Source organism: Ranitomeya imitator, chromosome 6 (genome assembly GCF_032444005.1).
Source record: "Ranitomeya imitator isolate aRanImi1 chromosome 6, aRanImi1.pri, whole genome shotgun sequence".
Classification (NCBI taxonomy): domain Eukaryota; kingdom Metazoa; phylum Chordata; class Amphibia; order Anura; family Dendrobatidae; genus Ranitomeya; species Ranitomeya imitator.
The window spans coordinates 341,233,098-341,249,136 of record NC_091287.1 but is presented as its reverse complement, the minus strand read 5'-3'; the positions used below and the strand labels follow the sequence as shown (position 1 = coordinate 341,249,136).

At 48.1% G+C, this 16,039-nt stretch overlaps 1 protein-coding gene and 1 long non-coding RNA gene across 3 annotated transcripts in view; one reads left to right on the top strand and one right to left on the bottom strand.

Moving 5' to 3' along the window:
• Window positions 1-16,039, bottom strand: part of LOC138642631 (biogenesis of lysosome-related organelles complex 1 subunit 4-like) — a 49,425-nt gene that overhangs the window by 26,318 nt on the left and 7,068 nt on the right. Inside the window, exons 2-3 of one of the 2 annotated variants that reach the window (XM_069730902.1) lie at window positions 8,662-8,733; window positions 2,177-2,278 (exon numbers count right to left, since the gene is read on the bottom strand). In XM_069730902.1, coding sequence (XP_069587003.1) covers window positions 2,177-2,278; window positions 8,662-8,733 — 174 coding nt within the window. The remainder of the gene's footprint in view (window positions 1-2,176; window positions 2,279-8,661; window positions 8,734-16,039) is intronic. The other variant, XM_069730903.1, reaches the window with a different exon arrangement.
• On the top strand, window positions 11,228-15,006 carry LOC138642630 (uncharacterized). Its single transcript, XR_011314076.1, has 2 exons — window positions 11,228-11,559; window positions 13,817-15,006. It is a non-coding gene; the product is annotated as an uncharacterized lncRNA (long non-coding RNA).

Here is a 16,039-nt window from a genome sequence, read left to right as displayed (position 1 = left end):
CACACGTTGAGTATGTGGTTGGTATTTTACATCAGTATTTGTAAGCCAAAACCAGGGGGGGAACAATCAGAGGAAAGTATAACAGAAACACGTCACCATTTCTGTATTTATCACCCACTCCTGGTCTTGGCTTACAAATACGGATACAAAATACTGACCAAATACCTAAGGGTCTTATCAGAGAGCAGGCGCATTCCCGTGACTGGTGTGCACACTTAAATTGGACAATTTATGTGCTAATTACCTTCATTTTCTAAGTATATTCTATATAATAGTAATGTAGGTTAAATTTCACATATTCAATGTTTGCCTGCATCTTGGCACATAGAGTGCTGCTGTATTCCTTTCTGCATGTAACGCAGTTATAGTAGCTTGCAAATGTTCACACTTGCATCATTCTGTTAGGAGGTGCTGGTCAGTTTTATTGTAATTGTATTTATGTACTATCCAAAGGCATGCGACTTAGACACGTAGTGATGTCCATGCTGCACATCATTGAAGGAGCACGAGTAAGGCTTCTTTCACACTTCCGTTTTTACAATCTGCACAGGATCCGTCAAAATGTTGGATCCTGTGCAGATTGCAAAAAAACGGGTGCACTGGGCCCGTTTTTCTGACAGACCCGTCGAGGCTAGGTGCACCTGTTGTGTATGAGTCTTCGCAGCGGTTTTCCGCTGCGAAAACGTATACACAACACAACCCAGGTTTAAAAAGAATAATAAAAAAAATTGCAATATTCTTACCCTCCAGCGAGACCGCGACGTCATCGGGTCATTTTGCAATGCATCCATGGGAGCGCTAGCTGCCAGGAACATCGCGAGCATCGATAACGCTGCGCGGGACACCGGAAGGTGAGAATATTGCGATTTTTTTATTTATTTATTTATTTTAACATTATTTCTTGTTACTATTGAAGCTGCATAGGCATCAATAGTAAAAAGAGAGAGAGCGCGAGACAATTTCCCTGACGGGAAATTCTTCCACGCATGCTCCGTTTCAAAAGACGGAACCCGTCGCTGGATTCCTGCTTTTCACAGTCAGCAACGGATCCTGCGTTCATAGGCTTCCATAGCCAACGACGGGCAGCGCAGGATCCGTCGCTGAGCAATTTTGCGACGTGCAGAAAAAACATTCCACTGATAGTTTTCTCCACCCGACGGACAGCAGTTTTCCGACAGATCCAGTGCACGACGGATGAAACGGATAGCCATCCGTCACTAATACAAGTCTATGGGAAAAAAATCAGGATCCAGCTGAAAAATTTGCTGGATCCTGTTTTTTCAAAAATCGACGGATTTCCATGGGAGCTAAAAGACAGAAGTGTGAAAGAGGCCTTACAGAGACCGGCAGGAGATTACTATGCAACAGGAACATAGAGGGATTAGCGAGATGAATGTAACTTTTTGAAACCATTTGAGGTTGCCTGAACTGAAGACGTTCCATCCATCGTCACCTCTCAATGGCTTCAGCAATCATGTGACTGAATGGAGAGAATGGAAGCACGAGGAGAGGGGAAGACTGAGGTTTAGAGATCTGAGTGGTTAATAAAGGTTTATTTTTTTTTATTTTACGACATTCTCTTCCCTCTGGTCAGTTTGAAGAAAATGGGTGAAAAAAAAATCTGTGGGTATGTGCACTTGTCAGGATTTCTTGCAGAAAATTCCTGAAGAAAATCGGACATTTTCTGCAAGAAATCCGCATGCATTTTTTTTTTTTGCGTTTTTTGACGTGTTTTTTTTGCGTTTTTCCCCAATGCATTAAATAGCGGGAAAAACGCAGAAAAACCCGCAAAATTGATGAACATGCTTCGTTTTTTACCGCGATGCATTTTTTCGCATCATGTGCACAAAAATTGCGGAATGCATTCTAATTGATGGGATGCATATGTATGCGTTTTTTATAGTGAAAAAAACGCGACGCGTGCACACAGCCTAAGGACGGTGTCACACTTGCGTGTATAATGTGAGAGACTCGCATCAATACCTGGCACTGCCGCCGGCACTCGGGACCGGAGTGTGCGGCTGCATGTATTTCTATGTAGCCACACACTCCGGTCCCGAGTGCCAGCGGCAGTGCCAGGTATTGATGCGAGAGACTCGCATTACACACGCAAGTGTGACCCCGACCTAAGTAACATACTCACTCAGCACTTCGCATGAAGCATCTAAGTCCATACCTCAAGCAAGTCAATTTTCTGGTACAGTTTTCTCATTTCTGCAGCTTTGGTGTAAATCTGAGGCACTTTTTCATTAACAACTTGAGAAGTATCATTTCTAATCTAAGGAAAAAAAACACATTCAGGTTAAAGTGATTTCTAAAGAGTTAAAAGGCACCCAAGGCTAACTTTCTGTGATCTGGTAGCATGCAGCACTGTATGTTGTGAGCATCTGCATCATTGGCTACACAGACAATTTTTCCCACCTACAAAGAATGGAGAGGGCTGTAATTTTTTATCGTAGGTACACTTCAACTGTGAGAGACAGAATCTAAAAATATTAAACAGAAAATCACCTTGTATGATTTTTAAATTATTAAATTGCATTGTATTTCATGAAATAAGTATTTGATTACCTACTAACCTACTCTGCACTCATTATTTGTACTAACTAGATCTGTCTAAACTCATTACCTGTATAAAAGACACCTGTCCACCCATTCAAATCACATCACACTCCAACCTCTCCACCATGGCCAAGACCAAAAAGATGTCTAAGGACACAGGGACAAAATTGTAGACCTGCACAAGTCTGGGATGGGCTACAGGACAGTAGGCAAGCAGCTTGGTCAGATGGCAACAACTGTTGGCTCAATTATTAGAAAATGGAAGAAACACAAGATGACTGTCAATCTTCCTTGGTCTGGGGCTCCATGCAAGATGTTGCCTCGTGGGGGTAAGAATGTTTCTGAGAGAGTTCAGAAATCAGCCCAGAACTACACAGGGGACCTGGTCAATCACCTGAAGAGAGCTGGGACTACAGTCTCAAACATTACTATTAGTAACACACTATGCCATCATGGATTAAAATCCTGTAGTGCATGCAAGGTTCCCCTGCTCACGCCAGCACATGTCCAGACCCGTTTGAAGTTCACCAATGACATCTGGATGATCCAGAGGAGGCATGGGAGAAGGTCATGTGGTCAGATAAGACTAAAATAGAGCTATTTGGTATCAACTTCACTCACCGTAGTTGAAGGAAGAAGGAGGAGTACAACCACAAGAACACGGTCCCAACCATGGTTAATGGTGGGGGAAACATAAAACTTTGGGGGTGCTTTTCTGCTAAGGGGACAGGACCACTGCACTGTATTGAAGGGAGGATGATGGGGTCATGTATTGCGAGGTTTTGGCCAACAACCTCTTTCTCTCAGTAAGAGCCTTGAAGATGGGTCATAGATGGGTCTTCCAGCATGACAATGACCAGAAAGAAAGTCAGGGCAACTAAGGAGTGGCTCTGTAAGAAGCATTTCATAGTCCTGGAGTGGCCTAGCCAGTCTCCAAACCTGATCCCAATAGAAAATCTTTGTAGGGAGCTGAAACTCAATGTTGCCAAGCGATAACCACGAAGCCTGAAAGATCTGGAGAAGATCTGTATGGAGGAGTGGGCCAAAATCCCTGCTGCAGTGTGTGCAAACTTGGTCAAGAACTACAGGAAACGTCTGAGCTCTGTAATTGCAAACAAAGGTTTCTGTACCAAAAATGTTAAGTTGTTTTTAAATTAATAATAACAATTTTTATTTATATAGCACCAACATATTCCGCAGCACTTTACAATTACCGTATATACTCGAGTATAAGCTGAGATTTTCAGCCCAAATTTTGGGGCTGAAAGTGCCCCTCTCGGCTTATACTCGAGTCACGGTAGCGGTGGGGTCGGCGGGTGAGGGGGAGAGGGCGCTGAGGTATACTTACCTAGTCCCAGCGATCCTGGCGCTCTCCCTGCCCTCCCACGGTCTTCTGTGCTGCAGCTTCTTCCCCTCTTCAGCGGTCACGTGGGACCGCTCATTAGAGAAATGAATAGGCGGCTCCACCTCCCATAGGGGTGGAGCCGCCTATTCATTTCTCTAATCAGCGGTGCCGGTGACCGCTGATAGAGGAAGAGGCTGCAGCACAGAAGACCGTGGGACAGGCGGGGAGCGCCAGGATCGCTGGGACTAGGTAAGTATGTCATATTCACCTCTCCCTGTTCCAGCCACCGGGCGCCGCTCCATCTTCCCGGCGTCTATCTGCGCTCTGACTGTGCAGGTCAGAGGGCGCGATGACGCATATAGTGTGCGCGGCGTCCTCTGCCTGATCAGTCAGTGCGGAGAGACGCCGGGACCGGACGCCGGGAGCTGCAAGCAAGAAAGGCGAGTATGGCTTTTTTTTTTTTTTATTATCACTATATGGCACAGCTATGGGGAAATAATGATCTATTTTTATTTTTGAAATTCACCGGTAAATGCTGCATTTCCACCCTAGGCTTATACTCGAGTCAATAAGTTTTCCTAGTTTTTTGTGGCAAAATTAGGGGGGTCGGCTTATACTCGGGTCGGCTTATACTCGAGTATATACGGTAAGCGGGGACATGTACAGACAATAAATTCAGTACAAGTTAAGACAATTTAAATAGTGACATTAGGAGTGAGGTCGCTGCTCGCAAGCTTACAATCTACAAGGAGATGGGGAGACACAATAGGTGAAAAGTGCTTGTTATTTCAGGTCTGGCGATTATAATAAATAGGGATTTTCATATAAAGCTGCATGATCCGGTCATCAGCCCGTGTGTTTAAGTGCAATAGTCAAGTATCAAGTGCAGTTATCGTGTGCATGGAGGGTGTGGAGACAGATGAATAACATAGTAACATAGTAACATAGTTAGTAAGGCCGAAAAAAGACATTTGTCCATCCAGTTCAGCCTATATTCCATCATAATAAATCCCCAGATCTACGTCCTTCTACTGAACCTAATAATTGTATGATACAATATTGTTCTGCTCCAGGAAGACATCCAGGCCTCTCTTGAACCCCTCGACTGAGTTCACCATCACCACCTCCTCAGGCAAGCAATTCCAGATTCTCACTGCCCTAACAGTAAAGAATCCTCTTCTATGTTGGTGGAAAAACCTTCTCTCCTCCAGACGCAAAGAATGCCCCCTTGTGCCCGTCACCTTCCTTGGTATAAACAGATCCTCAGCGAGATATTTGTATTGTCCCCTTATATACTTATACATGGTTATTAGATCGCCTCTCGGTCGTCTTTTTTCTAGACTAAATAATCCTAATTTCGGGTGCAGTAGGGTGCAGATTCAGAATAATATTTGGAAGGAGGGAACAGGGCAAAGTTAGTTTGCTGAGTAGTTCATGTGGTAGGCTTGTTTGAAGAGATGGGTTTTCAAAGTGCGCTTGAATAGGTCGGGGCTAGGTATCAGTCTGATCGTCTGGGGAAGTGCATTCCACAGAGCTGGCGCAGCACAAGAGAAGTCTTGGAGACGGAGGTGCGAGGTTCGGATTACGGGGGATCTTAGTCTTAGGTCATTTGTAGAACGGAGGGCACGTGTAGGGCGATAGAGATGAGATGAGAGAGGAGATATAAGGCGGTGTAGAACTATGGAGAGATTTGTGGGTGAGAGAGATGAGTTTATACTGGACCCTGTAGTGAATGGGTAGCCAGTGTAATGACTGGCACAAGATGGCGGCATCGGTGAAGCGGCTGGACAGAAATATGACCCTGGCTACCGCATTCAAGATGGATTGAAGAGGAGAAAGTTTGGTAAGAGGGAGACCGATTAGAAGAGAGTTGCAGTAGTCCAGACGGGAATGAATAAGAGCAACAGTAAGAGTCTTAGCAGTTTCAAAGGTGAGAAAAGGTCGGATTCTGGAGAGGTTTTTAAGATGCAGGTGACAGTAGCGAGTGAGTTGTCGGATATAGGGAGTAAAAGAAAGTTCGGTGTCGAATGTGACTCCAAGACAGCGGGCATGCTGCTTGGGAGTTATGGTTGAACCCTCCAGGGTAATTTCGATATTGAGTAGAGTGAGGTTAGTAGAAGGGACAAACACAAGAAATTCAGTTTTGGAGAGATTTAGTTTCAGATAGAGGGAGGACATGATGTTAGAGACAGCAGACAGACAATCCTTGGTATTTTGAATTAGGGCAGGGGTGATGTCGGGGGAAGAAGTGTATAATTGGGTGTCGTCAGCATAGAGATGGTACTGGAACCCAAATCTGCTGATTGTTTGTCCAATAGGGGCAGTGTATAGAGAGAAGAGGAAGGGACCTAGGACTGAGCCCTGCGGAACCCCGATAGTAAGGGGACGAGGAGAGGAAGAGGAGCCGGCAAAAGATACAGTGAAGGAGCGGTCAGAGAGGTAGGAGGAGAATCAGGAGAGGGCTGTGTCCTTGAGGCCTATAGAGCGGAGCATAGTGAGGAGGAGCTGGTGATCCACAGTGTCGAATGCTGCAAAGAGATCCAGGAGAATCAGCAGGGAGCAATGACCTTTGGATTTAGCTGTTATTAGATCATTAGAGACTTTAGTGAGGGCAGTTTCAGTGGAGTGTAAAGAGCGGAAACCAGATTGTAAGGGGTCGAGAAGAGAGTTATCTGAGAGATAGCGGATTTGACGGGAGTGGACCAAGCGTTCCAGGAGTTTAGAGATGAAGGAAAGGTTAGAGACAGGTCTGTAGTTAGCAGTGCAGGTCTGGTCGAGGGATGGCTTTTTAAGTAAAGGGGTTATGGTGACATGTTTAAATGAGGAGGGAAAGATACCTGAAGAAAGAGAGAGGTTAAACATTTTAGTCAGGTGAGTGGTGACCACTGGTGAGGGAGACTGCAGGAGATGTGAAGGAATGGGGTCACTGTTGCAGCTTGTAGGCCGAGCAGATGCGAGGAGCTTGGAAAAATCTTCTTCTGAAACAGGCTCAAAGATGTCTAATGAGCTTGAGGTGCGGCAGGGCAGGGGATCCAGGCACTGAGGAGATTGGGCTGAGATATCCTGATGGATGTGGTTGATTTTTTCTAGGAAATAAGTGGCCAGATCCTCACCGCTGAGGTTGGTGATGGGGGCCTGTACTTTAGGTTTCAGGAAAGAGTTTAAGGTTTCAAAATTGTATCAAATACTTAATTCACGCAATAAAATGCTAATTAATTACGTAAAAATCATGCAAATGTGATTTTCTGGTTTTTAGTTTTAGATTCCGTCTCTCATAGTTGAAGTGTCCCTACCACCATGTAATGTAAACAGAGTGCCAATGACCCTACCTATGAGTAGAACCCTCATTTTTCATGTGAAATAATCCTTTGGCTTGCTTAAAAGATCATTGTTCTCGGCAGCACTACGCCCTTTGTGAACATGACCTGTGCTGACGAGAACAATAGCAGCCTATGTTCAATGAACAATCTATTACAGATAATTCTGAGTGCATATTATATTGGTCGGCCTACCTAAATAGGCTATTAAATGACCACAAAAAAAGTAGCCGATTGAGGGTCATTTAATAATCCCACAAGTCAGGTGGTGTGTCTATTCATACTATGGCGCCAATTCATCCTTTGCATTTTTTACATCATTCTTTAACCTTTATTTTTTTTTTTTGGCTTTACCCCTTTTGCTTTGTTTGTACTATTGCATAAAATATCACATTAAACCATTAATTAACTTTAAAGTGTAAAAGAAGTCAAGAAAACAAATCCCCACAAGGGATACAGAGGACAATTGTGCAAAAATGGTTCGTAATTACAAAAAGTAAAAAATTAGAATTAGCCGAAAAACATTTTTGGCAACTAAAAACCATGCACACGGTCAAAGAAACCCACAAAAAGAAAATGATAAGGACTGAAAAAAAACTAACATGAAAATGGTGCAAAAGCCATAATGAATCTGGCACAAACATAAAAATGCAGACGGTCCTAGTTTATATGCCCAAAAAGTCAGAAAAAGAATGATGAATTGATGCCTGTGTCCTTCTATTCCGGTTTGTTGTATACACTGAGGAAGCTCGGATGATAAACAGCCTTCTGTTATGCGAGTGTCGGGAGCTTTTGCTGAGTATGTGTTTAATGCAAGGAAAAATGCAGTGTGAAAAGTCCATCTATAACAGCAGTGTGAGCTGGTAATCCCTGCTGTGCCCATTCTCCCTGGGTGGATTACATGTGCACAGCTGCTATAAATGCACTCATATTTACTTCACTATTAAAGGGATTGTCCCCTTTCAAAGATTATCGCTCCAGAGGCTCAGGCAGGCAACAGATAAACAAAAATCAACGACAAAAAAATTCTGCAGTTACTCTCCCTGCCTTCTGGGGTCTAACACGGTTTCTTGCTACCGCTCCAGTGATTGTCTACATACACAATTGTGCGCCGTTGTGACATTACATCAATAATGCTGTAGGCCGTGATCTCATTGGTCTTGCCGATAAAATCGGCACAAGACACTGACTCCTGCAAGGGCTGCAGCCTATACACAGTCACCAGAGCAGGAGGCAGCACAGGGGGTCAGGGAGAGGAACAGCTCAATTTGTTTGCATTTATTTCTCTGCATGACCCTTGGAGCAATAATTCTTCAAAAGAGGACAACCCATCTTAGGCATTTCTGTTTACACCATAAATGGTCAGTACCAAGCAATCTTTACATACCACATCAAGTACGTCTTACACTACAAAAATGCTCTATGATCTGGACTTACCATATCCAACATCCCAACAAACTCATCAACTCTTACAAGTAAATCTTCCAAGCTCTTTTCCAAATTCTCAATCTTTAAAACAAAAAACAAAAACAAAAAAAAAACACAATAAAGAAACAAAGTTTCAGTTGAAGTTACATTTTCTTTAAAATTTATCTGGTCATATGATATTGATGACCGATCCTTAGGACAGGTCATCAATATCGAGGTAGCAGCAAGGATGAATGGTAGGATAACAAAATCTAACCTTTAATTGATATACGGTAATTGAAATATGGGGAACATAATCAAAACAATCCACGAGGTGCTCAATAAAATCAGTGCTCATTAAAAATTGGTTTGGCCTGACCCTTTTGATGTCCAGGATGAGCCATCCAATTTTTAGGAGAGGGGAGGGGGTTAGTAGCCATGTCTAAGCTCCTATGTCCTGCCCAGTGTAGGTCTCCAAACCCGACAAGGACCGTCCCCAAGTGTGGTCTTGTCCTCTGCAAAGTAAACAGAATGAGTAGTAAGGCTTTACTCATCATTTTGTTTAGCGCCTGAACCCTTATCTCCATCATGGTTCCAAACTTAGAACCTTGAAATAATTTCTAAGACCTACTAAAATTTAACCTGATGAGTCCATGGGTGGACAAAACACGTTAGGAGGCTATTAAGGGACATTAGGGAGGACAGGACCACACTTGGGGACTTGTTGCATTTTCTTGCGTCCGACGCTAGCGTCGAAAACGACGCACATGTCGGAAAACGCTACCAAAAAAACGCACGCGTCCCCCATGTTAAACATAGGGGCGCGTCGCCGACGCAACAGCGACGCACATTAGCGAAACGCTAATGTGAACGTAGCCTGAGTCATATCTACTAAGCCCCCCCCCCCCCTAAGAAATTGGAAGGCTCCTCCCGGACATCAAAAAGGGTGAGACCACACCATTTGGTAATGAGCACTGGTTTTATTGAGAACCTTCTGGATAGTTTTGATTATGTTCACCATATTTTAATGATCTATTTTAATAAGTTAGATTTTATTATCCTACCAATAGTCATCCTTGCTGCTACCTCTATTAATTTATAGGATATTTCTTTTGCTTATGCACAGGTCATCAATAATTCTCCGGACCCCTCCACTGATCTGCTGCTATTTGCTCGAGCAGCCAGTCTAAAGCACAGAATGGAGCAGAACAGTACACCTTTGTTCAATTTGTAGTAGGAGCTGGAAGGTACTGAAGATCAGAAAAACCTAGAAGACCCTCCTACCATTTACAAATGTAGAGCCGCTGGAGCCGAGAGCCCCCCCCCCCAGGTTGTTTCCACTTTAGGATTTGATGTGGATTGGACGCTGTGTACAGCCAGTGTCCAGATGTTACAGCACAGTGGAGGGGATTTTATGAAATCCCGTCTCCACTATGTGTGCAGGGCCACATCCGGCTTCCCTGAATATCCGGACATGCAGTGCGTCTTTACCGACCGCGGCTGTGGAGACGCTCCGTCTCCACAAGATAAATAACCTGGCCTATGTATAGGATGCGGTGACTCCACATGTATTCAATGAACACCCGGAATCACCACGCGTACAACAGGGGGTGACACTTTGGGTGGAGCAGGGTGTCTGTTGCGTCCAAAGCGCAGAGATTACGCCCCGTAGAAACATAGCCTAAAGGTACCTTCACACTGAACAACGATAACGATAGCGATCCGTGACGTTGCAGCGTCCTGGATAGCGATATCGTTGTGTTTGACACGCAGCAGCGATCTGGATCCTGCTGTGACATCGCTGGTCGGAGCTAGAAGTCCAGAACTTTATTTGATCGCTGGATCACCCGCTGACATCGCTGAATCGGCGTGTGTGACGCCGATCCAGCGATGTCTTCACTGGTAACCAGGGTAAATATCGGGTTACTAAGCGCAGGGCTGCGCTTAGTAACCCGATGTTTACCCTGGTTACCATTGTAAATGTAACAAAAAAAAAAAAAAACACATACTGACATTCCGGTGTCTGTCACGTCCCCGGCATCTGCTTCCCTGCACTACTCCTGCATCCTGTGTCAGCGCCGGCCGTAAAGCAGAGCACAGCGCTTACACAGGATGCAGGAGGAGTGCAGGGAAGCTGACGCCGGGGACGTGACAGACACCGGAATGTCAGTATGTGTTTTTTTTTTTTACATTTACAATGGTAACCAGGGTAAACATCGGGTTACTAAGCGCGGCCCTGCGCTTAGTAACCCGATGTTTACCCTGGTTAGCCGGGGACTTCGGCATCGTTGGTCCCTGGAGAGCTGTCTGTGTGACAGCTCTCCAGCGACCACACAACGACTTACCAACGATCACAGCCAGGTCGTATCGCTGGTCGTGATCGTTGGAAAGTTGCGGAGTGTGACGGTACCTTTATACTCACCTGTCCCCACTGTAATCCATGCGGCCAATCATGCAGCGGAGTCGGGGAGAATGACGCCTGCAGAGAGTGGCCCAGACCTTAGCGAGCGGTGTCCTGTCACTCCCTGAGGTCGGGGGCCGCGTGCTGCAGGGGTCATTCTCCCCGACTCCGCTGCATGAACGGTCATGAGCTTTACAAGGGAAGGGACGATTAGGGTAAAATAACACAAGTCACAATACAGAGTAGGAGTGAGGGCCTGAACCCAGGAGCTACAGTCTGAGAACATGGCAGAGCTAAAAGCCTCCCCCAGACACCTGTGCAGGCGAATACTGAGGTCCGGGCTTTATAGTGAAGGGACAGGAGTGAGAACAGCAGCACTGTGTGCAAGAAGGGTAAATGCTAGAGTGTATGGGCTCCTTCCAGGTGTGACGTCATTTCCGGGGGCGTGTGCGTGTTTTCAGTCACATCATGAAGGCGGCAAAGCAAAGCAGCATGATTATAGCTTGTGGACGCCATGGCACATGGAGGTTAGTGGTTTCAGGGTGAAAAAAATGCTACTTGCGCTCTGGGGGGAGGCTCTGTGGTGGGCGACCTGCTTGTCTGTGTGGGGGGCACCGCTGCTGCTGTGGGGGACCCCCGTGGTGGGCTTTGTGGGGGGGCACCGCTGCTGCTGTGGGGGACCCCTGTGGTGGTGGTGGGGGGGCACAGCTGCTGCTGTGGGGGACCCCTGTGGTGGGCTTTGTGGGGGGGGGGCACCGCTGCTGCTGTGGGGGACCCCCGTGGTGGGCTTTGTGGGGGGGGGGCACCGCTGCTGCTGTAGGGGACCCCCGTGGTGGGCTTTGTGGGGGGGGGCACCGCTGCTGCTGTGGGGGACCCCCGTGGTGGGCTTTGTGGGGGGGGCACCGCTGCTGCCGGCCGGCTGTTGTGGGGGGGCCACCTCTGCTGCTGTGGGGGACCCCCATGGTGGGCTTTGTGGGGGGGGGGGGCACCGCTGCTGCTGTGGGGGACCCCCGTGGTGGGCTTTGTGGGGGGGGGGGCACTGCTGCTGCTGTGGGGGACCCCCGTGGTGGGCTTTGTGGGGGGCACCGCTGCTGCTGTGGGGGACCCCTGTGGTGGGCTTTGTGGCGGGCGGCACCGCTGCTGCCGGCTGTTGTGGGGGACCCCCGTGGTGGGCTTTGTGGGGGGGCATCGCTGCTGCTGTGGGGGACCCCCGTGGTGGGCTTTGTGGGGGACCCCCGTGGTGGGCTATGTGGGGGGGCACCGCTGCTGCTGTGGGGGACCCCCGTGGCGGGCTTTATTTTTTGGGGGGGGGTCACCGCTCTTGTTGTGGGGGACCCCTGTGGTGGGCTTTTTGGGGGGGGCACCGCTGCTGCTGGCTATTGTGGTGGGACCCCTGTGGTGGGATTTTGGGGGGCACCTGCTGCGGCTGACTATTGTGGGGGACCCGTGGTTGGATTTTGGGGGGCACCTGCTGGCTGTTGGGGGGGACCCCTGTGGTGGGGTTTGGAGGTGACCTGCTGCTTACGGGGTGGACCCCTTTTAGTGGGGGAGACCTGTGGTGGGGTTTGAGGGTGACATGCTTGTGGTTCGGTTTGGGGGGGACCCCTGTTGTGGGATTTGAGGGCTATCTGCTTGTGGGATGTGGGGGGAGACCTGCTGCAGGCTATTGGGGACCCCTGTGGTGGGATGTGGTGGCGACCTGCCTGTGGTGGGACGTGGGGAGGCGACCTGCCTGTGGTGGGACGTGGGGAGGCGACCTGCCTGTGGTGGGACGTGGGGAGGCGACCTGCCTGTGGTGGGACGTGGGGAGGCGACCTGCCTGTGGTGGGACGTGGGGAGGCGACCTGCCTGTGGTGGGACGTGGGGAGGCGACCTGCCTGTGGTGGGACGTGGGGAGGCGACCTGCCTGTGGTGGGACGTGGGGAGGCGACCTGCCTGTGGTGGGACGTGGGGAGGCGACCTGCCTGTGGTGGGACGTGGGGAGGCGACCTACCGCTTACGGAGGGATCCCCTTTATTGGGGGGCGACCTGCTTATGGGTTGGGTTTGGGGGGCTGATGAGGGCTTAGGCTGGGTGGAGTGGACGTCCGATAAGAGTTTAGGCTGGGTCGGGGGTGGACGTCCGATGGGGGGTTTGTGCTGGGTGGGGTGTCCGCGTCTGATGGGGGTGTGTGCTGGATGGGGGTGTGTGCTGGATGGGGGGGTCCACGTCCTGTGGGGGTTTGGCCGTCCGGTGGGGGTTTATTATTGGGTGGGCGTGGTGTACGATGGGAGTAATGCTTGGAGGAGGGGTGGACGTCCGATGGGGGTTTATGCTGGGGGGTTTATGCTGGGGGGTTAAGCTGGGGTGGCATCCGATCGGGGGGGGTGTCTGATGGGATTTATGGTTGGGGGCAGGGGGCGTCATATGGGGATTTACGCTTGTGGGAGGGAATGTCTGGTGGGCTGTGGGTTTATCCTGTGGGGTCCGCTGGTTAATGTGAGGTGGAGGTTTCTGACTGGGGGAGCGAGGTTATGCTGTGTGGCCTTCTGGTTGATGTGGGGAAGCTAATGCTTCATTGGGGTACACAAAAAAAAAAAATGGGTGTATGCTGCTTAGGCTATGCAAAAATTTTTTTTTAGGTATTTCCTGTAGAGGAGGGTACACCACCAACTAGCACGAAGCTAATCCGTTTTAACTTAATGTCAGTAGGAGGAAGACATGGGTCTGGACCGCCCAGCCCAGTTTAGGCCTTAGGTTTTTTTATTAACGATTTTTCTTTTTAATTTTTTTTTTTCTTCCCAGATATGGCTTTTGAGGGCGTCAGTGGAATTGTCACTAATCTCCCACCTAGAATTGTCACTACCATATCATCTGTGGTCTACGAGGCAAGGCCCTAACACATCAAGAGTGTTTGGGGTTCCCCGGAGGACTGTTCATGCCACGAATCGCCCTACCCTCTCGCCTCTCTGCGTCCAGGTTATTCCATGCCCATCTTCATCATCGCTCTGCGAAAAAGGATTTGTGATCTTAAGGACTGGTATATCCTATGAGGCAGTAAGGGGGCTACTTTAAAAAAAAAAAAAAAACACACAGAACAAATATGTCCTAGTTTTCCCCTGAGCAATGTGGACGTCTCCTGAGGAAACCTTCCTATTCATGCAGCCTCCACGTTTTCCAGAGGCTCCTGTGACCTTGCTCTTAAAATATCCAGGCTTTGGTCTAGGCCTTCTCTGGTGGCCGGTCCACACCGCCAGCGCCCTGAACAATCATGCACGCCAACTTTCTAGTGCGTCCTACTCTGCGCCTATCAGTTTAAGAGTACTTCGCTTCTGCAACAGAGGACTAAAGTCTGCCTCCCAAGAGATCTGTTCAAATTTGGTTGTTTTGGAAATGTTCTGTCCAAAAAAAAAAAAAAAAAAAAAAAAAATCGACGGGACAACTCTCTGACCCACCAGGAAAAGACGAGACCTTCCTTTAGGCCAGCTCCCTCCTGGCATCCATGAACCCACTAGCACTGGTCTGCTAGGCCTGGATCTAGCAGACTCTTCGACATGATGGGGCATTCCCACCTTGGATGTTTCTCAGGATCGGCTGCCGTGTCCTTCACAATTCAAGGCCGGTATTATGATCTCTGGTCCGGGACACCGAAACCTCAGACACCGGAGGCAGGCCTGAGGGGGGGGGGGGGCTTCAGAGCCGCATACCCTACCGACAGTCCTGCCCGCATGCACCAACAGTATATTACATTTTTACAATACTTTAGAAATGCATAAAATGAAACAAGCAAAGGCTTAAAATCAAACAAGGAAAGGCATAAAGTTTTTCTATGCAAAAAAGGCAGTTTTATAAAATTAGAAATATTTCTATATCTAATGTTAAAATGATATTTATCCAGTATTTCTATAAGTAAAAGTCTGAGATTTCTGTGAGAAATGGTAATTGTTTACCTCTTAAACCAGTTCTGAATGTAAATAAAACATTGCTCTGATTAAGGCCATGTTCACACAGTGCGTTTTTTACTGCGGAACCGCAGCGGTTTTGCCGCTGCGGTTCCGCAGCTGTTTTCCATGCAGGGTACATAACAATGTAACCCTATGGAAAACAGTCACTGCTGTGCACATGATCCGTAATTTCGTTTAAAAAGCCGCGCAGAATAGCTGCGGCAAAAAAGAAGGAGCATGTCACTTCTTTTTCCTGAACCGCAGCGGTTCTGCACCCATAGACCTCCATTGTGAGGTCAAAATCGCAGTAAAACCCGCAGATCAAAAATATATCTGCGGGTTTTACTGCGATTTGATGTGCAGAACCGCTGCAGCAGGAAGTGCGGGGGAGCGGGCGGAAGTGCGGCTGCCCCCCCGTGCTCCGATCCCGCCCCCCCGTGCTCCGATGCCCCCCCCCCGTGCTCCGATGCCCCCCCCCCCGTGCTCCGATGCCCCCCCCCCGTGCCCTAATCTCCCCCCCTTATACTTACCCGGCGTCCCGGTGTCCGTCCGGCCGTCTTCTCCCTGGGCGCCGCCATCTTGCAAAATGGCGGGCGCATGCGCAGTGCGCCCGCCGAATCTGCCGGCCGGCAGATTCGCTCCAAAGTGCATTTTGATGACTGAGATATAACCTATCTCAGTGATCAAAATAAAAAAATAGTAAATGACACCCCCCCCACTTTGTCACCCCCATTGGTAGGGACAATAAAAAAAATTAAGAATTTTTTTTTTTTTTTTTTCACTAAGGTTAGAATAGGGGTAGGGGTAGGGTTAGGGTTAGGGTTAGGGTTAGGGTTAGGGGTAGGGGTAGGGTTAGGGTATTTTCAGCCATTTTAGCCCTAAAAAGCTTCCTAGGAAACACACAGTCTCTGCATAGAAAACTGCATAAAAAAAGGATAAAAAAACGCATCAAAAAAGGACAAAAAAAGGACCAAAAAAAGGACCTGCGTTTTCTGCCAAGAGCTGCAGTTTTTAAAAAAAACTGTCCTGAAAAAAAAAGGATGGAAATCCTGAACGTGTGAACATACCCTAAGTCTCCACATTG